Source organism: Pyrgilauda ruficollis, unplaced genomic scaffold, assembly GCF_017590135.1.
Source record: "Pyrgilauda ruficollis isolate IOZ18807 unplaced genomic scaffold, ASM1759013v1 scaffold9, whole genome shotgun sequence".
Classification (NCBI taxonomy): domain Eukaryota; kingdom Metazoa; phylum Chordata; class Aves; order Passeriformes; family Passeridae; genus Pyrgilauda; species Pyrgilauda ruficollis.
In genome coordinates, this window is record NW_024531043.1 from 10,226,339 (window position 1) to 10,250,175 (window position 23,837).

At 52.1% G+C, this 23,837-nt stretch overlaps 2 protein-coding genes across 6 annotated transcripts; both read right to left on the minus strand.

Moving 5' to 3' along the window:
- Positions 1 to 483: 483 nt before the first annotated feature.
- Positions 484 to 9,837, minus strand: ALDH2 (aldehyde dehydrogenase 2 family member). The gene is made up of 13 exons (XM_041488751.1): positions 9,667 to 9,837; positions 8,509 to 8,613; positions 7,361 to 7,501; positions 7,055 to 7,134; positions 6,579 to 6,690; positions 6,021 to 6,149; positions 5,467 to 5,580; positions 5,030 to 5,132; positions 4,207 to 4,391; positions 3,615 to 3,779; positions 2,323 to 2,480; positions 1,318 to 1,432; positions 484 to 1,070 (listed from the first exon to the last, which is right to left on the minus strand). The coding sequence occupies exons 1-13, from the start codon at positions 9,787 to 9,789 to the stop codon at positions 1,038 to 1,040; spliced, it is 1,563 nt and encodes a 520-aa protein (XP_041344685.1). The 5' UTR covers positions 9,790 to 9,837; the 3' UTR covers positions 484 to 1,037.
- A 1,980-nt stretch (positions 9,838 to 11,817) lies between these two features.
- ACAD10 (acyl-CoA dehydrogenase family member 10) lies at positions 11,818 to 23,822 on the minus strand. 5 transcript variants are annotated; one of them, XM_041489026.1, is made up of 15 exons: positions 23,754 to 23,822; positions 22,665 to 22,891; positions 21,824 to 21,972; positions 21,080 to 21,274; positions 19,721 to 19,879; positions 18,833 to 18,992; positions 18,315 to 18,456; positions 17,978 to 18,046; positions 17,071 to 17,252; positions 16,359 to 16,509; positions 15,725 to 15,870; positions 15,034 to 15,207; positions 14,238 to 14,587; positions 12,782 to 13,006; positions 11,818 to 12,111 (listed from the first exon to the last, which is right to left on the minus strand). In XM_041489026.1, the coding sequence occupies exons 2-15, from the start codon at positions 22,819 to 22,821 to the stop codon at positions 12,055 to 12,057; spliced, it is 2,316 nt and encodes a 771-aa protein (XP_041344960.1). In that variant the 5' UTR covers positions 22,822 to 22,891; positions 23,754 to 23,822; the 3' UTR covers positions 11,818 to 12,054. The 5 variants fall into 5 exon arrangements, with proteins under 5 accessions (XP_041344960.1, XP_041344962.1, XP_041344963.1 ...); XM_041489029.1 differs by lacking the exon at positions 11,818 to 12,111 and adding an exon at positions 12,143 to 12,544 and having other exon boundaries at positions 12,782 to 12,840; XM_041489025.1 differs by lacking the exon at positions 11,818 to 12,111 and adding an exon at positions 12,143 to 12,544.
- Between the last annotated feature and the right edge of the window lie 15 nt (positions 23,823 to 23,837).

The window sequence follows — 23,837 nt, forward strand, 5'->3', positions numbered from 1 at the left end:
GTGGCAAAGCGAAGTCTCGCGATATTTCGATGGGCGGGACCTAACGAAGGGACTTGCCGCCCGTCGCGTCCCGGAGGTCTCGCGAGAATTCGGCCCTCCCGCTGGGCTGAGGGGGCCAGGCGGCTCCAAGTCTCGCGAGATCTGGGGCTCGCGCGCGCCTGAGGGGAGCGGGCGCCCTCGGGGCCGTGAGGGGAAGCGGCGAGATGGAGCCGCAAAAACCGACCGGGCCCTGCGCTCCTCCCCCGAAACCACGCCACGGCCGCGCCTCCCAGGGCAGCCCCACCGCCCTCACTCAGGCCCAGACCCCTGCACTCCTCCAGCCGCGCTGGGGCCGGGTGACAGCGCGAGTGTGCCGGTAACACCAAGGCAACACAAGCACAGCGGGCAGGGCAGGGCAGAGCAAACCCTTAAAAATAACCAGGAATTTGTGTGAGCTTGGGCTCACCGGCACACACCGCCCAACAAAAGTATGGTTGACTGCGCTGAGACAAGAAATGTTTATTTGGAGTGGCTACAACCAGCAGGACGGAACAAAAAAAGCACTTTTTCCTCAGATTTCACACTGCTCCCTGGCCCAGGTACACAAACTGCATTCACTTTGCTCACAGAAGAGAAACAGTTCATAGGACAAGGTTTAGAGACCTAATTCTGTTGTTATTTTCTATTCTACACATCTTCCTAGACTAAAGAAGCATTTAAATGATTTCTTGGGGAAAAAGAAGCTTATTTATCAGCTAGAGATGTAAAGATCTCACCCCTCTCCTCTGGTGACTGCACCCACATAATACATTCCCAAAATGTACCCAAAATAACCATCCCACCTTGTTAGTGCCAGCCAAATACATTTGGTATTTTAAAAAGGTAAAGCCAAGTAGGTTTGTTTCTTTTTTTTTTTTAACAAAAGCTCCTTTAAACACCTAAAAAAACACTCTTAATGCAGAGTTACATATTTTTGCATACTAAATTTTCTGTGTTCAGCTTTGTGTGCCGTGAAGCTGCATCATTATTTTCAAATCTGTGGAGAAGATTGCTGTCCTTTAGGAATTTTTCTGTGGAATTTTGATTGTCACCTAGGGATTTAAAAGAAAAGGAAAGTTACAGGTTGTTGGGTTTTTTTTCTTTTCAGGGAATGGTGAGAGGCAGGAGAAAAAAAAAAAACCAGTGTATCCCAGTCAGGGGCAGGTTTGGAGACTGGAAAGCTCAAGGTTTGGATGCCAGGTGGGTTCCAGCTCTCAGCCCAGCCCACACCAACGGCACAGAGACGTTCTGGAGCTGCAGCAGAGGGCTGGGGAGGCTCTGGCTGCAGGAAACACTCACATTTTTCACCTCCACGTAAGCCTCCAGGCCGTACTCCCCCAGCTCCCTCCCATTGCCAGAGGCCTTGTAGCCCCCGAAGGGAGCCTGGGCTCCGAACACGTCGTAGCAGTTTATCCTGGAAGGGAAAGTGAGGGTGAAAGTGAAGGCTGAGCTGCTCTGGGGGGAATTCCTGAGGGAATTTGTCCATCCCCTCAGCCAGCAGGATGGATCAGCACTGGCCAGGCAGGATACAGGATCCACCCACAGCTCTCATCATCCAGGCCAAGGGTCCAGTCTGCCCCCTCAGCTGGGACTCCCAGGGCTCCTCAGAGGAGAGATGGACCAGCCTAAATAAATAAATATCTATTAAAAAAAAAAATCTATATAAAAATCTATATTTAAAAATCTATAAAATATGAATATAAAAAATCTATCCAAATCTATTAAAATCTATAAAGTATCTATTTAAAATCTATAACATGTATTGAAAATCTATTGAAAAATCCCCATTCTCAGAGGAGAGATGGACCAGCCTAAATAAATAAATATCTATTAAAAAAATAAATATCGATATAAAAATCTATAAAATATCTATATTTTAAAAATCTATAAAATATTAATATAAAAAATCTATCCAAATCTATTAAAATCTGTAAAGTATCTATTTAAAATCTATAACATGTATTGAAAATCTATTGAAAAATCCATAAAAAACTATAAATAGCTGTAAAAATAAATATCTATACATAGCTATAAAAATATCTGTACATATTTATAAAAATAAATATCTATAAAATATCTATTAAAACCTATAAAATATATAAAAATACCTATAAAAATAAATACCTGTTAAAAACAAATACCTATAAAAAACAAGTACCTATAAACACCACACCCAAATTTTACCTGGTTCCCACTACCCCTGACGTTCTGCCATTACCCTGAGCAAAGCCCAAGTAAACCTGACCCAGAGGAGAGGCCCCGAGTGCCAGGGGCTGCCAGGGGCTGCCAGGGGCTCAGGCTCACCAGACCGTGCCAGCCCGCAGGCTCTGGGACACGAAGTTGGCTTTGTCCAGGTCCCTGGTGAACACGGCGGCTGCCAGGCCGTACTTGGAGTCGTTGGCTCTCTCGATCACCTCCTCGATGGTTCTGAACTTGAGGATCTGCATCACCGGCCCAAAGATCTGCAAAAGGCCAGCAGAGCGTGGGGACACGGGGACCGGGCTCTGGAACTGCTGAGGCCCCACAAAGGCCTATGTGTGAGTTATTCTATGTCTGAGTTGAGTTATTCTATGTCTGAGTTATTCTATGTCTGAGTTGAGTTATTCTATGTCTGAGTTATTCTATACATGATATAACCTGGGGGTTTTGCACCAAGAGGGGGCAAAATGACACTGGAATTTGAAAGACAAGTGTTTGCTAAGGAAGGCAGGAGTTTCTTTTTGGAATGGAAAATGTCAGCTTTTCTGAATTATTTAAATTTTGAAATTAAGGGGCTTTTAGGCAAAGATATGAGGATAGGAATGACAGTTTTTTACTAGTATGTATAAATAATAAGAAAAAAGCCCTATAACTTCATAGGAAATTAAATAATAATAAAACCCCCCTATAACGTCATAGGGAAATTAAATAATAATAAAAATTCCCCATAACTTCATAGGTTTTTAAAATTAATATTTATTTTAATTTTCCTATCTCAATAGGAAAAGTAAAAAGAATAATAATAAAACCCCCTATAACTTAATAGGAAAATTTAAATGAATAATAATAAAACCCCCTATAACTTAATAGGAAAATTAAAATGAATAATAATAAAACCCCCTATAACTTAATAGGAAAATTAAAATAAAATGCAGTAGTACAAAAACACTGATAGGGTCAGAATATAACCTGACACCTTGTCATTCAGAGTGATTAAATGGTAATTTCAGTCCTCCTGAAGTGACAGTTCTGTTAAAGCAGTAATCTTGTAAAATGATGTAGTTTTCTTCTAAAAGTTTAGTAGTAATATAAATAAATTTAGTCTTCCTCTAGGAATGTAATTTAAAAAGCTGAAAAGCTGAAAAATTTGAGATTTAAAATACTAATTAAGAATGCTTAGCTCCTCCCCTTAAGTAAAACATCTTGCAATTAAAATGATGTAATTTTATCAATCATGCAATAAAACTCAACAGCTCATTAACAAAACCTACCCCCCTAAAATAAATAATTAATAAAAAAATTAAAACCACTGCTTTACTTAGTTTTAACAGACATTAATAAAATCCATACTTTTATTTCCCTCTCCCACTGCAACCTCGAAGAGCTGCAGCACTCACCTCCTCCCTGGCAATGGTCATGCTGTCCTGCACGTCCCCGAAGACCGTGGGCTGGATGAAGTAGCCCCTGTCTGCGGCGGGGCTGCCACCACACAGCAGCTTGGCTCCCTCCCTCTGCCCCGTGCTGATGTAGCCCAGGATCTTCTTGAACTGCTCCTCATCCACCTGAGAGCCAGGAGGGGACACAGGTCAGCTCCACCTGGGAACAGTTCCAGCTCCCTCCCTCTGCCCCGTGCTGATGTAGCCCAGGATCTTCTTGAACTGCTCCTCATCCACCTGAGAGCCAGGAGGGGACACAGGTCAGCTTCACCTGGGAACAGTTCCGCTCCCAGCTGCTGAGCTCCAGCCATTCCTCACTGCAGCAGGCTGCCAAGCAATCTCCAAAGGGAAATGGTCGTTTTTAAATGGCAGCATCAAGTTTTGGAGTTGTCCCAATGGTTAATTAAATCCTCCCTCCTGCACCAGTGATAATGGGCTCAGGTCAAACTGGGTTAATCAATAGAGCCAAGGATACTCCCACTTTAATCTACACAGTGACTCAAGACTGGGACAATTCCATGAGATAACAGCTCAGGGCATTTCCTGCTCCCACCTGAGGCCCCTGCTCGGTTTTGAAGTCAAAGGGGTTTCCAACCACCCTGGCCTTGGCCTTCTCCACACTCCTCTCCACAAACTCGTTGTAAATGTCCTCCTGCACGTAGGTCCTGGAGCCAGCACAGCAGCACTGCCCTTGGTTGAAGAACAGGGCAAAGTGGGCTTGATCCACAGCCCAGTCCACTAAGAAAAGGGAGAGAAAACAAATAAGCAAACAAACCCAACCAGATCTGTGACTCTTTTAGCACAATTATCACAGAGACTGCTGGGGATACAAAGTCCTTTCAGTTGACAGCATTTGCCATGGGTTGGTAGGGCAGGAGTTGCAGATTTCATTCTTTATTAAAGAACCCCAGACTAGAGAAAAATATCTAACCTGAGGCAGGTTACAGTTCTCATTGGAAATTATCAGGTGTTGAGGACGAGTTTTTTTCCTTACTTAACTGCCATATAAAGCAAGTGTTGGCTCATCAAGGCCAAAAATGAGTTTATATGCAAGGGATGAGGGAAACAGGACTTCATAGGAGAAGAAAAAAGTGGTGTGCTCCAAGAGAAATGGAAACAAAACTGGAGCAAGGACTAGAGAAGGTATTGAAACAATTTTTTTTTTGTTGTTGATAACTGAACTACCCAGCTCTGGGAACAGAAGTGGGAGTGGAGGAGTGCTGATACACAAATGCAGCAGCTGCAGCAGGAGGCACAGAGTGGTGATGTCAGGGTAGAGCCTCACACAGGAGAACTGCCCTTCCTTTTCCTTTCCCCTCCAGCTCTGGAAGAAGCCAAGGTAAAAGGCACAGATCAAACACTGCCCAGCTACTCACTGTCTGCATCAGACATGATGATGTTTGGGCTCTTCCCTCCAAGCTCCAGGGTCACCCTCTTGAGGTTACTCTCTGCTGCAGCCTTTTGGATCAGGTGTCCAACCTGCAGGGAGAGAGAGCAGGTGTTGGGATTAACTCCCACATCAGCAAGAGGGCTCTGGGTTTACATCTCAGTCAGCATTTAATGTTAATCCTCATTGTCAGGGCTTTGAGTCTGCCCAGAGTTTCACCTCCAATAAGAAACAGCTCAAGGGAAAAATAGGAGCAATAGGAAATATTCTAAAGAAAGAAATCAGAACAAAAGAGTCATATGTAATGCAGATATACATCTCACACCCTGCAATCAGCTTTGCATGAGGTGGAGAAGGCAAAGCACCTCCAGTGTTTTACCCAGCCATGAGATATTCCGTGGTCCCAGGCTGAGGGTGCTCCCTTACCTCGGTGGAGCCGGTGAAGGCCACTTTGTCCACATCCATGTGGGAGGAGATGGCAGCTCCTGCCGTGGGCCCGTAGCCAGGGATGATGTTCACCACGCCCGGGGGGAATCCAGCCTGGCAATGCCCAGCAGGACAAAGCAAAGTTATTCCTTTTACAAACCAAGGCTTTCACTCCCCTCCTGTGTTTGTGACACTCAGGAGATCTCCCACCAGCAGCAGCCTTTACTCCTTTGATTTCTCCTTTGATTTTCCAGGGCTTCATTTTAATGCTGTTTGCAATAACCAGGACAATTCCTCTTCTCACCCCACATCCCACGCACAAGTTGAAGGTGTGAATACACACGGAAATACAGACATATGTTCATTTTCTGATCACCCTGAAGTTCATTATCTAATCAAACCTCAAAGAGTCCTTCCCTAATCAAGACTTACATCATCTGCACATGCATTTATGTGAACAAGGGAGTTTTTTGATAAATCAACCCAGCCTTCCTGCAGACAGCTCTTCCCTGCTCCTGTCTCCAGCAGTGATGGAATCCTGGCCTCATCCTCACCTCTTTGATCAGACTGGCCACATAGAGAGCACTCAGAGGGGTTTGCTCTGCCACTTTCATCACAACCACATTCCCAGTGGCCAGGGCAGGCCCCAGTTTCCATGCTTGCATCAACAGCGGGAAGTTCCACTGAAAAACAAAGAGAGATTTGCTGGTGTGAACTTGGAAGTTTCTGATTAGTCAGTAATGAACCAGTGAGCTCAACTCAAATCAACACTTAGGGAAGAATCTTGGATTTTTCCTCATCACACAAAATTTTGGGGTTAATTCTAGGCAGCAGTTTAAACTTAATAGTGGTTCTGAGCCAGGTAATTCCTATAAATGGGCTTAAACCCCTCGGGCTTTTTTTAATCAGTAGATACAAAGTAAACCTCACTCAGAGCTCTTGAAATCAACAGGCAGTTCTGCACTCCCAGGGTGAAGTAAGAGCCCTCCCAGCTGGTGCAAGCCCAGCTTTGTTCACCCCGGGAGGAAGCAGTGGTTGGCAACAGAGCGGAACTTACAGAATAACACTGAATTCTTGCAGCCCTGCAGGAGCTGCTGCTACATTTTACTCACAGGGATGATTTGTCCACAGACTCCCACGGGCTCGTGTCTTGTGTAGCAGAAGAAGTCTCCGTCTAACGGGATGGTTTTGCCATGGAATTTATCTGACCAGCCTGCAAAGTATCTGGAAACAGTAACAGTTTGGTCACTGGAATTAAAATAACAAGTCTGCTGCCAACAGAAAATAAAAGAGGCTTCCTCTGTTTCAGTCACTTCGTACACAGCACAGTGCAGATATGTCCCAAACAGGTGATTTAAAGAATGGACAGTAAATAGAAATATTTGTGTCTCCCATTGCAATTTCTATGCTGACAGATGACCACCACTTGTGTGACTTGGGGAAGTCAGAGGAATTACAGCAAAGAGTAAACCCAAAGTGTCTGATATGAAACCATCAGTCAGACCCAGATCCCACAGTGCCTGAATTTGGAGGTAGCTGAACCTGCAGAGAGACAGTACCATGGGCCAGCTGTGGCCTCCAAACCCACCTGAGACATTTGACCACCATGTCCAAATCCACCAGGTAGGAGATGGCGTAGGGTTTGCCATTATCCAGAGTTTCCAGGGCCTGCAAAGACAGCAGAGTTTCCTGAGGTGCCGGGGGGAACTCACATGTGCAGCCCTGAGTCAGTTCTCAGTTTGCAGCCTGGATCTGTCCTGCACGTTGGCCTTTTGCTCTCAGCTTGCCAAAAGTGGCTCCCCACGCTCTGTGAGTGTGTCCCAGGTGTGAGCTGGGGGTGAGGCCCCAGCCCAGCAGCGCACACAGCCCCCGTGGATCCCAGCCCCGCACTCACGGCCAGGTAGGCGCGGTCCCTCTCGATCAGGTCAGCCAGACGGTTCAGCAGCTTCCCGCGGTGAGATGCATCCATCCTCCTCCAGGGAGAGCCCAGCTGGAACGCTGCCTTGGCTGCCTTCACTGCCTTGTCCACATCTGCCTGCGGGGGAGCCCAGGCAAAGGGTGAGGAAGGATTAACCAGCCCCCCTTCCCTCTCTGGAAACAACAAAAGCTCTCCCTGCTGTGCAGGAGAAAACAGCCTGCAGCCAGGCAGCACAAGAGGCTGCTCCTGCCAGGCTCCTGGGGGAAGAACCTGCAGCCTTGGCAGCTGCCCTGCTGCAAGGCACTCCTGAGTCCCAGGGCAGGGGAGCACAGGGTGCAGCCCTGGGCCACTTTCCCCACGAGCACTGCGAGGACACAGCTTTCCCACCCAGGCTGCAGCCGTGAGGAGGAAGCAGCAGCAATGGCAGAGGAGCAGATGGGTGCAACAGCTGTGCAGCCACAACCTCTGCCTGTGCTCACCCTCTGTTATTTCAGCTACACAGAGAGCAAATATCATCAGGTTATTTCTGCAGTGTCACCTGCTGGGTTAATATTTGCGTCCTAGGAGGAGGCAAGGAAAAAGCTCTGGAAGTCTACTTTTGGTACTTTTTCAGAATCCAGTCCAAAGGAGATTTTTTTTTCCTTGATCAGCTGTCTCTGCTCCATGATTTTGTCCTGACAGGGCATTTGCTGGTTCCTACTTGGTTCTCTGTCCTTGCTGCAATGGTCTCGCCAGGACAAGCCAGGCTGCCACGGAGAAGCAAACAACAAAGGGTTTCCCTCACTCACTCCTCCCTTGGGGAACACACACAGGTTTCCAGACTGTAGGAAAAACCCCAAATTGCTGGGAAACACCACCTCAGCTCTGCCACAGACTCCCAGGAGGGCCTTGCATAAGGCAGGTGATGATGACGTGACTTTATTCCCCATCATTTCTTTTTTTTTTTTTTTTTTAGCAGTAGTCAAGGAAGGACACTAGCAGCACTTGACGTGGTATTTACACAGATCAGACACTGCTGCAAACACAGAGTTGCCCAGGTGGGACATGGGGTGGTGCCTTCCTCTGCAGCCCCTCTGGACCTGCTCCCATGGAGAACAAACCCATCTCACCCCAACAACATTTACCTTATCGCCCTCAGCCACCTGGCAGATGACTTCTCCCGTGGCTGGGTTGATGGTGGGGAAGGTTTTCTTGCTGACTGCATCGTGCCATTCGTTATTTATGAAAATCTGCAAGGAAAAAGCCAAGCAGGGTGAGCCTTTGAGCCAGATCCCGGGGAAATCAGGGAGAGCTTTGCTTCTTTGATGGCATCTGAGGAGCCTGGTTAATTAAAAGAGCTTAACTTGACTTGTGTGGGCTCCAAACCTGCAGCAATATGAAGGAGATACTTTAGCCTAAAAGCACACAACACAGCCTCAAGTGAATAAAAGAATTCAGAGCTCAGCAAACAGCACGTGAGTTGGAAGAGGTTCCCATCTTGGTAGGTCCTTGCAAAAGCTGGAAGCCTGGCTGGAGCTGTGCAGGAGCACTGGGAAGTTCAGGAGACTGAAGAGTGGGAAAATGCTTTAGGCATAGACACTACAGTGAGTCGATTTTGTCCAGAGCACCAAAGCTTTTGCAGTATTTCTTATGAGCCTTAAGGGTCTTTTTCAATCTAAATGATTCTGTTATTTCCCAGATTAACCAGTTTTAGGCTCCCCATGTACCAGAACCAGGTGCTAACAGCAGCTTTACCAACTCTTTCTTTCTACGGGTAATTTTTTTTTCAGGTCTGTGGCAAGAGAAGGGGAGTGCAAAGATCGTGGTGCTCGCCAAGAACTTGCAGAACGCCCAGACAACCACCAAGAGCCTGGGCACAGCCGCCGGGGAAGGAGTGCCCGGGTGCCTTGGAACGCTGCCTTCCAGCAGCACCTCGCACAGGTGATCCCACAGGATTTTCCTGGAACAAGGGTCCAGTCTCTGCAGATAACCGGCCAAGCACCTTCCCTTCTCTCCCGTGCCCTTCCCCAGAGTTTTTTCCTTATGCCGTTCGCACCGATGCGGGATTGCTGAGCCCACCGAGGGGAAGGGGGCAGAGCCCGGTGGCGATGGGACACGCGCCCTGTGCCCCGCACCGGCGGCTGCACCCAGGGTTCCTCTCTCCCAAGGCTTTGGGCCCAAATCCCCGGCTGCTCCGGGCTCAGCGCCACCCCGCGCTGGCCCAGCCCTGCACCGAGCTCGATCGGCGGACACGGCAGCCCCGAACCCGCCCGGCCCGGCCCGGGCTCCCAGCTCGGTCATACCTTGTTATAGGCGATGTCGGGGCGCGGGTTGGGCGCCGGGATGGGGGAAGCGGCGGCGGCCGAGAAGGGAGCCCGGAGCAGGGCCGGGCAGAGCCGGGAGCCGCGCACCACCGCCCGCAGCATGCTGAGCTCAGCTGGGCCGGGCCGGGCCCCGCAAGCCGGGACAGCCCCGCTCCGTCCCCCGCCCCGCCCCGGCACCGCTCGGCACCGCCCACCCCGGCTCGCCTGGGCACGGCACGAGCAGAGCCAGCTTGGCGTCCTTGCTTCGTGTGGAATAGGCTCGATCCAGCTCGGATCGAGCAGCACAATTTGGCTCGGCTCAGCTCAGCTGGGCTCAGCACGGCCCCGTTCGGATCAGCTTGGCGTGGCTCGGGTGGGCTCGGCACAGCTCAGCGCCGTTCTGGTCGGTTCAGCTCCGTTCGTTTCAAATCAGGCTTGGTTTGGTGCACCGTGGGTGCCTCATCGTGTCCAGCATTGTCCTTGTCCCTGTCCTGTCTCTGCCATGTCCCGGCCCATACCCAGGGAACTTTGTGCCTAATTGCAGGCAACAACTAGGAGAAGAGAAAAGAAAAAAAAAAAAAAAAAAAAAAAAAAGACCCAGAAATCTCTTTTTACTTTTGCGGGAAGGTGAGGAGGGAGAATTTGGGGACCTGGACTCCCGGTTCCATGAATGTGCCACCATTACTGTCCACCCAGACACCCAAAAAAACCCTCCCGTGTGTAGGGGCAGTGGAACAAAGCCAGGGAAGTGCTTTCACAACAGGGAATTTCTCGGTGAATGCAAATGAGAGGCTTTGTGAAATCGCTCCCAACAATGGCTAAAGGCCTTTTTCTCTGGTTTGTTTTATATGTCTTGTGCAACTTCAGCGTATCCAAGTGCAGATTCACATGCAGGGAGCAGAGATGTGCTCGGGTTATCATCAACATCACTAAGGAAGCCACAGACCAAAAATGCAGAGAGGTTTTTAACCTCTGGGGAAAAAAGACCTGTGGTATTACCCTGTATGAGAGACTCAGTGAGGAGTCTGTGAAGGGTGACACGGATGTCTCTGGTTTGTTAAAGGGGACAAAAAAAATGTAGAATATGTGAGTTCAGGAATAGTTTCACCCGCTGTCCTGGATGACCCATGTGGCTGAAAGTCTTGCTGGAGGTTCCAGCATTTGCACTTTCCAGGCATTTCTCTCCTGGGCTGGGTGTACTCAGCCCAGTTGTACCAGCAGGGAGGAACAGCACAGCCCAGAGACGGCAAAGCGCCCGTGCCAGGTTATCCAGCGGGACACGGATTAGGCCGAGCGTTTCCCGGATCAGCTGAAAAGAAATCCTCATGTGCTGGGTCTCAGCCTCCCTCATCCTTGGTCCGCTCGTGTCCCTTGCAGGGTGGTGGATTCCCGGGCAGTGGCTCCTGGGCTGCCCTTTACAAAGTGGCACTCCTAAGGGCCTCTTGTTCCGACTGTTCTGCCTCCTGTCACAGCCCTGTGCATGTTAAACCGCCCGTGGGAGATGCCAGAACTGTCCTCCCTGCAGAGATGTGCCCGTGTGTCCCAGAGGGAGCGGCTCAAGGTGTCCGCAGGGACGTCACAGAGCTGAGCTCCAGCTCGGGGCTAAACCCTCGTGAGTGTTCTGTCTGTGCCTGATCCCGGCATGGACAACCATGGCTTTGAGCACTAGTGCGTGTTAAATAAAGCCTTTGGCTCTCTCGAGCAGCCCCTTCCCTCCCCTCGGCTTGGAGGCAGATCCAGCAGCACTAAACCCCCCAGGGCAGACGCGGCTCTTGTCCCCTGAGCCTGCCCGAGGGAGGTGGGAGGCGCAGGAGTCAGGCGCCTGCTGGGAAACCATCCCAAATATCTGGGCTGGGCAGAGACAGGCTCAGCTCCCTCCCCCTTCCACAGCAGAGCCAAATGCCCGAGGCTGAGGTGGAATTTCACCCTGGAGCTTGGGAGAATCCAAGGCTCAGGTTACCGGCTTCCCTTCAGCCTCTTGGTCCTTGTGCTGAGAGCCAGCACGGCCCCCAGGGCTCTCTGCAGCACTCCTTGTGCCCCTGAGGGCTGGCAGGTGGTGGCCACCCTGGGCAGATGGGCTGTGAGCTGCACCCACGCCGGAGGAGCAGGAGAACCCAAAGAACCGTACCCATTACTTTAGTAATTAATTAATGCAACATATAAATTGCTTACATTCATAAAGTTATCATGGTTGTTCCCACAGTTCTCACCTAGCTCTGAAAAGCACTGAAAGCTCCCTTGATCCAGTCTGCATCCTCCGTGGTCCCCAAAGAGACCCCACCACACTCATGGGACCATGGAGTCCTCCCAGTTTCTCCCAGCTCCACAGGGCAGGCACTGCCTCAGCTCCTGAGTCTCCCCTGAATCCAGAGACCTCGAGGACTGGATTCAGTTCCTTCCACCACTGAGGATTCTTCCAGCATCTGCAAGTTGCTGGAGGTTGTGCTGAAGAAGAAGAGATGTGCTGAAGGAGATGCGCTGGTCCATTCTCTTTATTCCCAAAACCAAGTCGTGCACCCCCAGCCAGGTCACTCCCAACCAACTCTCCCTGCTGCAGTTCTGACTCCTGCAGCCTCATGATCCAAGGCTGGACTTGGCCCTGTATTGAGCCAGGCAATAAAAGCACTGAGCACAGATAACACCAAACACCACTGGAATTGAGAAGCTCACAGGCTGCCCTCAGCACGGCCTCTCCCATGCCAGAGTGGCTGGTTTGGGTCCCCATCTGAGGTTTCCCAGTGCTGCAGCTCCTGGCTCAGCTCTGGTTTGGAGAGTCCTGTCCTGTGAACCCTGGGGACCCTCAGCCAGATGTGGAGCTCAGGTCCAAGGGAAGTGCTGGGCTGGGATCTGCACTGTGGAGATGTTTTGCTCCAGGGACCTGTGGGAGAGTGAGACCAGAGCCCATGTAGGCACACAGAGGGCTGCAGGACCAGGCAGCAATGTCCCAGAGCCTTCCAAATCCCTGGGGACCCAGTGCTGGGGAAACACCTGCACTGGGGATCCCACAGCAGACAGGACAGATCACCCCTCATGCTCATAGGCCCCAGACTCAGTGGGGGTCCCAGTGTTGCTCTTTTTGGGTCAGGGAAGGCTCGAGCCTGAGGAATCTGCTCACCTTGGTGCCCTGATCCATGGCCTGTGCAGCCATCAGTGCCTTGTCCTGGCACTCTGTGTCTGGGATGAGACCCATGAGAGCTCTAGTGCCCCTGGTGCTGCCCCTCTGACAGCCAGCCATGGCTCTGAAGGACAAACTGAGCTTCCCTCTGCTCCTCTGGAGAGGATCTCCCCGAGAGCTGCAGGGACAGGCAGCCTTTGGGATCAGTGTGGAGTCTGCTGGCTCCTGGTGTGGGATGAGGCAGGATCAGCTGAGATCCTGCCCTGCTCAGCCAGGAACACTCAGCCAAGGGCACCTGGCTGCCAGCCCCCAGGGATGAACCTCCCCCTGGCAGTGCAAGCTGGCAGGGCCAGCCTTGCCCTTGCCCTTGGCCGTGCCCAGCTCTGGAGCACTGTGGCAGTTCCAGGGAATATTTGGCTGTGTAACAATCCTCTGCATTATCTTGCTGTTGCAGGCAGCAAAACTCCTCCCCTGGCTTTCACAACACTCTTCCACAGCAAAGGCTGACAGTGCAGGGATGATGCCAAGGGAAGGAGCAGTGGGATGGATGTGGAGGTGACAGGGATGAGGGGGCTCTGTGGTGCCACACACCAGGAGCAGCATCTCCACAAGCCCAAGGCATGGAGCGGAGAGAGTGTGGCAATCCTGATGTTTGGAGACTTGGCAAAGATGAGTGTTTCGAGGAAGGGCAAGGAGATCTGCTCATCTCAGCACCTCCAAATTCCCCACAGCTGCTGCTTCCCTGCCCTTTCCACCTTCTCAGCAGATCAGCTGCCAAGTGCCCTGACACACTGGCATTTGCTGGTTTCTGCCAGAGCACAAGGAAACACTTTGGAAGGGCACCTGGGTATTTTTTTGGCAGCTGAAAGAAGGTTAAGTAACCCACTAGAATTTGATAATGTCACTAGAATAATTAGGAATATAATCTTGGTAGCAGCCCAAGGGTGGGGCTGTTTGCTTCCACTCACACTGTGAATGGAAGCTGGGGAGGTGCAAGCAGCTCCCTGCCCCATCTGAGGGAGCTCCCAAGGGAGCACCAGAGGGACAGAGAGAAGGGAATGAGCTCAGCCTTTCCCAGAGGGAGACAGAAGTGAGGCTTCCCTGGACAGGGAAAGGTAAGGAACAACCATTTCTTCCTGGACTGGCAAGAGTTGAAAAGCCCAGCCCAGCCATGCTCTGGGCACACCATCAGCACGGATGGCAGGACCTGGGCAAGCAACCACAGCTGGGCTGGTGTTAATCTGCTCCTCTTGGAAGGGAGTGCCAGCTTCCAAAATCACTGTTTCCCAGGATATGAACTCTATTGCAGCCATATGAACCCAGCCCTTTTCCTCCAAACCCCTGGACTCCAGGAGTGCCAAATGTCTGATGTGATCACGAGAGCCAGGACACTTGGAGGCCACAATCCCTCCCCTGGGGCAGGTGCAGCAAAGCAGCTTCAGCACAGATGTCTCACCTGCAGCTCTGGCAGAGGATGTGCAGTCCCCCTGGAATGAGAACTCGGAAAGCCCCACTGGATGCCCGTATTTTCCATCTTGCAGCAAAGCCCCTGGGCCATCCCCAGGCTGCTGGGGGGGGTGACCAGGGGGGCTCTGGGCACAGGGGCTGCCCCAGGCCGTGCCCAGGTGCTGTAACTCCTGCCCAGGAGTGGCCCTTGCCCGGCCCAGGTGCTGGAATGTCTCACGAGCAGCTTTGTGGGGGGGAGGTTCTCAAACACACGGAATCCTTCTTTAATGGCAAAATCCCAAGCCAGCTCGGCCACAAACTCTGCATCCTTGGGGCTCCTGTCACCTGGAGCTGGCCTCCCTGGGGACAAGAGAACAGGACACTTGTTTGGAAAAGCCTGTGTTAGGTAGTCACATCCCAAACAGCATCACCTGCCCTCCTCTGGGCCAGCCCAGCAGGACTCGGAGAAACTCCTCTCTAAGGATGTGAAAATAACATCAGATTTAATTCTGATAAAGGCTCCAAGGCCACACCTGATGTGTGCAGACAAACAGCTCCCAGAGCTCTCACCACCTCCCTGTGAGTCCCTTGGCAAAGGCTGGTGCTGAGCTGGAAGGTCTGAGAGCTCCATCTGTAGGACACAGCTCTGGGCTCCCAACTTTGGCCTCTGCTCAGTTCTCCCAGGAAAGGGAAGACCTCACAGCACAAACAGCAGGCAGGAACAGGCCTGTGCTGGAGCAGGGAGGCAGCTCCGTGCCCCTGGCTGTGCCCCGTGCAGGGCACAGCTGGCCTGGTGGGCTCCTCACCTGCCAGGGAGCCACGGTGACGCCCCTGCAGCATCACAGCCAGGCGGAAAAAGGCAAAGGCCAGGTAGAAATTCCAGCTCTCCGGGCGCTCCACTCCCAGGTGGCCACAGTACATCTGGGAATACTCCTCTGCTGTGGGAATTCCCAGGTGCCCCAAGTCACACTTCCTCAAGCCTGGAAGATGAGAAGAGGTACCAGTGAGTCAGCTGCCAGAGCAGCTCAGAGCTCCCACGGGATGGTGTGAGCCTTGTGGCACAGCCTGGCCCCTCCATGGAGGCACCTGCACCCTCCAGGACCTGCACAGCTGCAGTGCTGGCTCTGTATGGAATTCTGGGGCTTGGCACCAGCCCCTGCCCCAAAATGCACATGGGGCAGTTCTCCTGGTTAGGGTGAAACTGTGACTGACAGAGATCTCTCCTAAATGAAGGAACCTCTCCGTTTAATGCTGTATTTTTCTTTTTAAGAAGTGTATAACTTAGTGCACAAACCAGTCCTGATCTGCTTCACAACTTTCCCACCCAAAAGAGTTGCCCAGCTTCCCAGCTGGAGTGAGAGGGAAAACAATGCAAAGCCAGAGCCCTTTCCAGCTGCACTGAGCCCCACTGCCAGCTGAGCTGCTTGGGCAGGAGCTGATCTGTTCTGAGCTCTGGTTCCTCTGCGTGTGCCAAAGGTGACTGTGCCCCCTCTGTACCTCTGTGAGCACCAAAGTGGGCTGGCAGGAAGAAGCTCATACAGTTATTCGCCAAATCACACATGGGATCTCCTAGAGTGGCAAACTTCCAGCCCAGCACAGCAAGGACTTCTGGCCTGTCTGGATGAAAGACCAGGTGGTCCATCCTGTATCAGAGGGAAAAAGAGATCAGAAAAGTCTCCAGAGGAGGGAAAAATCCCTGTGCTCAGCAGCAGTAGGTGCTTTCAGTGCTCTTCACACTCTTCAATAATTGCTGAGTCCTTTGGAAGGCAGCACAAAGTGAAACATTAATTTCTGCAAGCAGAGGATGGAGGTTACTCAATATTGAACTCCCTGGTTAATAATGGACTAAACTGTGCTTTGGAGAATGGAACCAAGTTAGTCAGAGCCTCAGATCAGGCTGATTCTGAGTATTTCAGGAAGAGCTGATGATCCTCCAGTGTCAGACCAGCATTTGCAGCTGCTGGATGAAGAAACTCAATCTCATTCCCTGGGGATGCTGACCCTGACCCAAACCCCAGCTTTTGGGCTGCTCTGAAGCTGCTGCCCCAGCCCAATCAGAACCTTTTGGAGTCTGAGGGTCATTTTACACTCAGTCCTTGTTTGCTGCCTGGGATGTGCTCCAGGGCAATACCTGAAATCACCATGCACCACTGTTGTCTTCTGGGATTCAGGAAAATGCAGAGGCAGCCACTGGATGAGCCTCTCCATCGCTGGGATCACGTGAGTTTCCACAGCTCGATACTGCTTTGTCCAGGTCTCAACCTGCTGCTGGATGTAATTTCCTGGAACAGAAAAACAGAGGCTCCTAGGGAAAGGCACAAAGAGGCTTCAAAAGGGACACAGGAAAAGTCAAACAGCCAGGCAGATCTCAGTCCACAACCCCAATTTAAGCTCCAAGATTTTAATTGCAATGTCCAAAGGTCTCATACTTTCTTAACTGGGCACTGGATTTAATATTCAGGTGGAAAGAATCCAATCCTGGACAAAAATATAACTTATCCACCAGCTCCAGAAAACTGAGCTGTCTCTGCAGAGGAACTGGAGGGGATGCTTGGGAAGGTGGGAAGGTTTGGTCAGAGATGGCAGCAAAGAAGTTACTCCTGTACCCAAAGTGGGCAGAGATGGCAACAAACATGGCAGGAAGCTCTGGGAGGTAGGAGAACTTTGGGAACTCACAGGAAACCTGGATTGGGAGAGCTCTTCACACCCTCCCACCACACCTGGGGACTCAGACTCTGGACTGCTCATCCTCACTTTCCCTCCTGCCCCCAGTTTGGTCCATCCTGCCTATCCCTAGAAATGCTGACACCCAGGAGAAGAAAGGATCCAGAGGCTGCTCTCACCGTGCTCTCCGAGGTCCTGCAGCTTGGCAGCTCCGAGGTCCAGGCTGTGGATCCTGGCCAGGACGTTTGCCATGGCCCCGTACCAGGCCCCGCGCTGGCGCGGCGGCACTGCGGGCAGGGACACGGCGCGGTGGATGTGGCCAGCACAGTGCTCCAGCAGGAAGAAAGGAGTGCCAAGGATGCTGGGGAAGCAAACTGGGATGTGTGGGGCTGATGTCAATCCTGCCACTACCCTCCAGATCTCACCTGCACCTTGAACGTGCCCCCCAGGCCTGTGTGGGCAGGTGAAGAGCAGCCCCAGCAGCGCTTGGAGCCCCGCTCAGGCTGCCTGTGGCCCGTGGCTGGGGCATGCCCAGCCCTGGCCCCTCCAGCCCCAGGAAGCTGAGCTTGGAGCCAGGCTCCAGCAGCAGCTGCTCCCCTGCTCCTGCAGCGCCCGTGAGCTGGGCTGTCGGGCTGCTCACAAACACCAGGAGCAGTGGGCACACATCGAGCTGCAGTGCAGACACTGAGTCCTGCAGCCAGCAGAGATCTGAGCAGGCTGCAGGCCTCAGGGCTGTCCTGTCACAGATCTGCTGCTGTCACTGCTGTCTGAGGTCTGGCAGTTGGAAAAATCCTTTCTTTATTACAAACCTGAGCACTCTGAGTCAGCAGGAAGCCCTACAATATTGCTTTATAAGTGCTTTTCAGAGAGAGCTTTTGGATTAATTGCTATAATGGGACATACTTAAACCAAACCAAATAAAAGTGATTCTGTCCTTTGAACTTCTAGAGGCTCCTCCAGCCCCACACTGCACAAATGTTCATTAGATCAGAGCACTCTGTGAGCTCTGGTTCCTTCTCTCTTCATCTTTGGGGGAATCTGGCTGCAGTTGTAAAGCACAGAGAGAAAGCTGAGGGACAGAATTACCTTCTGTCCTCGCAGAGAGCAAGCACAGGGGGCACAGGAACACCAGCCTCAGCCAGAGCCTTCAGGACCCTGCCAGGGAGGGAGAGAGGTGCAAGGAATTAGTCCTGGAACTGCTGTGTTGGAGGCAGACACACCATATCACTGTGCTCAGCTTTAAATATACTAAAATCATGTGGCTGGGGGGAGGAGAAAGGAGCACACCTACATCTTCCCATGGCCCGAGCCCCCAGACCTATCCCACACTCTGGAAAACAAGGGCAGGTCATAAATGATCCTCTCCACGTGTCCTGCTCCTCTGGTGCTGGGGCAGCTCCTCTGGCACAGCAAACTGCCTCACCTGTATTCCCGTGGGACAGAAGGGCCTGAGGGGCCATCGGGAGGCTCCTCCTCCTTCTTCAGCACCAGCAAACGACCTCCAAACTTCACCAAATAGCTCCGGGTGGGCTCTCCGTGGTCAAACTGCCGTAACTGCAGTGGGGTTGGGAGGTGGGAGCAGAGGGTCAGCACTTCTCCAGGCTTTCCATCCCCTTCCTGCACCTGGGGCTGAGATCTCCCCTGTGTCCCAAACTCCTGGGGAACATGGCTGTAGCTCACAGCTGCCTCACAGGACAGGAATATTCCTGGCATCTCTTTGGCCACTTGTGCTCAACCCCTCCCAAAATGAGGAAGTCCTCAAATGTTGTTTCTTAATTCTAGGAAAGTGACGGATCACTGAAACTGGAATGGCTGTGCTGTTGCTTGGAGATTACAAGCCTTTCCTTAATATTATTTTTCACTCCCTATGTCATATGGAAAAAGCCAATAGCTCCAGAATATCCAGGTTTTCTGATGGAAGGGCCAAACCCACTGCAATACCTGTTGTGTGGGCACCAAGAACATCCTCAATGTACTTTTGTAGACGATCCTTTGGGATTTCCAGGCCTGGTCTCACTGAACGAGTATAGGGAACGAACCCTTGCAAAGGAAATCCCAGATGGGTTTCCAGCTCTTTGAGTGCTGCTTCTGGATCATCAACCTGAAACCAGAAGGGAGAGAGTAGCACTGGGTGACAGCTAGAAGACAAAATCTCCTGGGAAAGAGAGAGCCCTGCCTGGTTGGGATGCATTTATCAGCACTGATCCAGTGACACACAGGAATTCATGGGTCATTCCCTGCCAACACAGAGCTTCCCACCTTTACTCTGCCCTGGAGACAGCTGTGATGGTGGCACAGGCACTGTGAGCTTGGGCTGGGATAAGAGCTGGAATTCCCTGTGTGCAGTCCAGGGGAGTGGAGGTCACTCTTCCCACCAGTCCCACTCTTGTCCTTTTCCCAATGGTCCCCAAAGTAAAACCCCTGTGCTCACTGACCCCAAAGCCTGGGGGTAACCTGTCAGTCCCCAGCTGACTCATCCATGAGGCCTCAGAGTTTCTGGGAATTCATTAACTGGGGCTCATTTTCTGCTGTGGTTGTCTGAACCATAGGGATGGGGCTGTTTCTCCAATAGGGAACAGAGGAACGGGAGAGGAGAGACTTCCCTGAGGTTACACAGGGTTTGGAGCCATGAGTAAAATAGCCCAGAGCAGACTTTGGCAGTGATCCCTGCTTTAACCCCACCACATCCTGCAGGGACAAGCAAGGCTGGAACAAAAGGCTTGGCAAGAGTCAGCCACTGCCACTTGGAAATCCGGAGCTGTTCAAACCAAACAGCTTCTGGACCCAAAATCCATCCCCAAATCCCACCCTGGCTGTGCCACTTTGTACCTTCACTGTTTTCATGCCAAGCTGGGCTGCTGCCTCCAGGTTCTGGCTGCTGCTGTCCAGCAGGATGGATTCCTGGGGCTGGACACCCAGGCGCTCCAAGCACAGCTTGTAGATCCCAGGATTTGGCCTGGGCACCCCTTCCTGATGTGATTCAACCATCTACAGCAACAGCAGATGGAATATGCATGAGCCTGTGTGACCACAAACATCTGGGCAGTGCTGGAAATGGAGATGGGAGGGTGGGAAAGAGACTGTCTAATTAACATGAGAAATGAAGGATGTGGAGCTGGGTAGGCTGTGGTTGCAGGGACTGTGTGGGTGCCAACTGCTTTGGCCGTGGCTCCTCCACTCAAATCAGCCAAACAGGATCAGCCAGTCCTTGGATGGAAGATATCCAATGAGATGTCCCAATGTGGGAGACTCACTGGGTGTCCCAGACCAGTTGTTCAGTGCTGTCCAAGGAAGCCTTGGATGGCAGCACCTTCCAAAGGCTTTGGAAAAGCAGCGTCCTGACCACTGCACCCACCAGCCACCCCAAAGCCATCTCCACAGCAGCTGTGTTGACCATAACCATCCACCTAAAATCTGGATCAAAAAAGCACTGACTCAGTGTCTGAACACCCCCACTGCCCTCACAACCATGAACAATCCAAGCAGCCATTCCCCTGCTCTCTGTAACGCTCCAGGAACAGCAATGAATCCATTGGATGGATATAAAGCCAACACTAATGGAAATCAACATTCAATTATTTTCCCCCCACTAATTGCTGTGCAGGGCTGTTGCGGAGCAGCACACACTGGAGAGGCCGTGGGTATTGGAGCCTCGAGGTTCATGTGTCACCTAATCTGCTAATCTGTGTTACCTACACAAAGGTGAAGTGTGCTGGGAAAGGAGACTCTGCTGGGAGAGGGATCTGTGCAGGGAGAGGAGACTCACCCAGGTCAGCATGTTGGGGTAGTGGGTTTTTTGTGGCACAGGGGGTGATGAACTCTTCAAAGAGTCCTTACTCTTTTAAAGCTTGTTTTTGTTTGTTTTTTTAAAGCAGGCAGGGCACTGAATAATAACATTTATTTCTAGTCTGGTGTTCCAGCTTCCAAGTCCTCTGTCTCCATCGCTGCCTGTGCCTGTTACACAGAGACTCGTGGTTGTGTGGGCACTTTGCAGTGGATTTGCAAATGTCACTCAGCCCCTCTCCAAGTGCCTGCAAGGAATTGTGTCAGGAAATGCTTTCCCAGTCTGTTCCACTGATGTCAACCAAACTGTGCTGCTGCTCAACTGCTACCTGCACTTAAAGCATTTCAGTTGCTGCTTTCACAGGTGGAGGAGCAGAGCCCCATTTGGGATCCATCCAGACTTACCACATCAAAGTGCTGTTGGTCCAGGGGCAGGAACCTCTCTCCATCCCCCAGGCACAAGCTGTGGCTCAGCAGAGCTGTCTTAAGCCCTTCTGCCCGGATACACTGAGCTGCTTCTGCCATTATGGGGAGCTGTTTTCTCATCTCCTTTAGGATTAAATCCCAAAGAAAGGAGTGCACTGGAACACGGACATTTGCCTGAGAAACAGAGAAAGCCCAACAGTGATGATGGGCCAGAAATGGAGTGAAAATAAGAGTGGTTGGGTGGATAGGTTGCCTGATCATCTTATCTTCTGTCCTGCTTCCTCTGGCAGCAGAAGGCAGGCAGGGAATCTCAGCTAAATTGCTTTGCCCAAATAAACTAATGTTCTCACATTCCTAACTCTACAGCAGAGATAAAGGGCTGATTTGGGAAAGAGAAATCACTGGGACTGTGCCTGCCATGGGATCAAGGCAGGTTAGAGACAGACACTGACAGCTCAGCAGGCAGGAAAGGAATCTGCATATGAATGTGAGGTGTTTAAAAAGGACTTTATTCCAGTAGGAAATTAAGGCAAATTCATCTGCCTGCCCTGCCAGACACCGGGATAATGGTGGAAATCTGCCCTGCTCCAACAGCAGTGCTTCCTAGATGGAAAATCCAGACCCTTCAACCACAGAATTTCTTTTTAAAGCTCCTCTTTCCTCACTGGACCTGTTTCCATGCAGCCAGGAAGCACAAGGAGAGCAGGGGGGGAGTTGGCTTACAATCTCAAAGCACTGCTGTCCCAATTCCTGCAGGAACTCCACAGCTGTCAGCTCTCCTCTGGAATACTGCAGAGAGAGGCTGTTCTCCCCTCCAGACAGTGCAGCTCGCTGGATGGTGCCAGCTGGAATGCAGCTCCGGGCCTCCCAGTCTGCATGGAGAACAGCAGGGAAGGCAGGAAAGGGCATCAGCAGACTGGGAAATCAGCTGGGAATCTCTCTGAGGTCGATACAGGGCCCAGCACTGTGAGAATGATGTGCTGCACTGGGGTGATTGACACAGCACAGAGGGAAGAGTTTGGGCATTCCAGGAGCACCTCATGCCTGTTTTCAGCATGGAGAATTCCTAAAACTGCTGGAGGACTGCACCAGCCTTGGGTGGCATCAGGTGGTGGCACTACAGGAGAGTTTTGTCACCGGGGGGGTGCAGGGTGACTTTTGATGGCACAACAGGTCCCACCATCACAAGTTCTTGGGTGTCTCACCAGAGACAGCTGAAAGAGGCACCTGAATTTTATCTTCCCTCCATGCACAGGGACAACAGGAGATTTGGTGACCAGGGACCAGACCAAGAGAAGGGCTGCAGCTGTGCCAGGGCTCAGTTAGGCTGAAATATCAGGAAAGGTTCTTGCCCCAGAGGGTGCTGGCACTGCCCAGGCTCCCCAGGGAATGGGCACGGACCCAAAGCTGCCAGAGCTCTGGGTGAACTTGGGCACTGCTCTCAGGGACAGGGTGGGGATTGCTGGGATGCCTGTGCAAGGCAGGAATGGATGATCATCCCTGTGAGTCCCTCCCAGCTCAGGACATTCTGTGATTGTGCGGGATCAGGAATGGGAATACACACCTGTGGCTGTCCTGTGAGGGGCTGGGAGCAGCACCCCGCTCTCCTCAAAGATCACAGCTTTGTAAGAGAACCCTCTGGAGTGCTGCTGGATCAGCGGGAGCCGCCGGAGCCCGGCACACAGAAGGTTCTGGGCACGGGCAGCACTGCTCAGGTACATGCTGGGAACCACGGCAGGGCCAGGGAAACTCACACCTCAGCCAGGGAGAGGCTGGAGCACGGCTGCAGAACTGCAGGGGAAGTGTTTATTTATGCACACAGAATCATGGAATTGTTATGGTGAAGATCCAATCCAACCTCCCTGAATCCACCAAACCCTCGGGCCAAGGGCCACCTGGGCTCGTGCTCTGAACGCTTCCAGGGAGGCTGGCTCCACCCTGGGCAGCCACTCAAGTGTCCCAGCCACACCAGGGACCCCCAAATGGGGTTAATACACACACCCTTCAAACGCTGGGGACAATGGGATAACTCATCACTGACACACACTAATTACTGCTCACAGTCAGTGATTGCAGCCATGTGAGGGTCACCTCTGCTCCCAGGGAACATGGGACAGAAACAAGGTGAAACAAGGTGTGCCAGGGTAGGGCCAGGAGAAATTCCTTCATGAAGAGGGTGGTCAGGGATTGGAACTGCCCAGGGAAATTTGGAGTCCCCGTTCCTGGAGGTGTCCAAGGAAGGCCTGGATGTGGCACTGGGTGCTCTGTATTGGTGACAAGGTGGGGATGGGTCAGTGGCTGGACTCCATGATCCCGGGGGGTCTCCCCCTCAGAGAGCCTCGATCCCTCACTCCTCCCGGGCCGATGATCCCGGGGCTCTCTCCCCTCAGGGATCCCTCACCCCTCCCGGGCCGATGATCCCGGGGCTCTCTCCCCTCAGGGATCCCTCACACCTCCCGGGCCGATGATCCCGGGGCTCTCTCCCCTCAGGGATCCCTCACACCTCCCGGGCCGATGATCCCGGGGCTCCCTTCCCTCAGGGATCCCTCACTCCTCCCGGGCCGATGATCCCGGGGCTCTCTCCCCTCAGGGATCCCTCACACCTCCCGGGCCGCCCGCAGCGGCCAAGGCTCCCGCTCTCGCGAGAACGTACCCCGAACTCTCGCGAGAAGCAGCGGCCGCCCCTCGCAGCCCCCCGCGCGCTGCCGCCGCAGCCGCCGCCTGCTACGTCACCGCG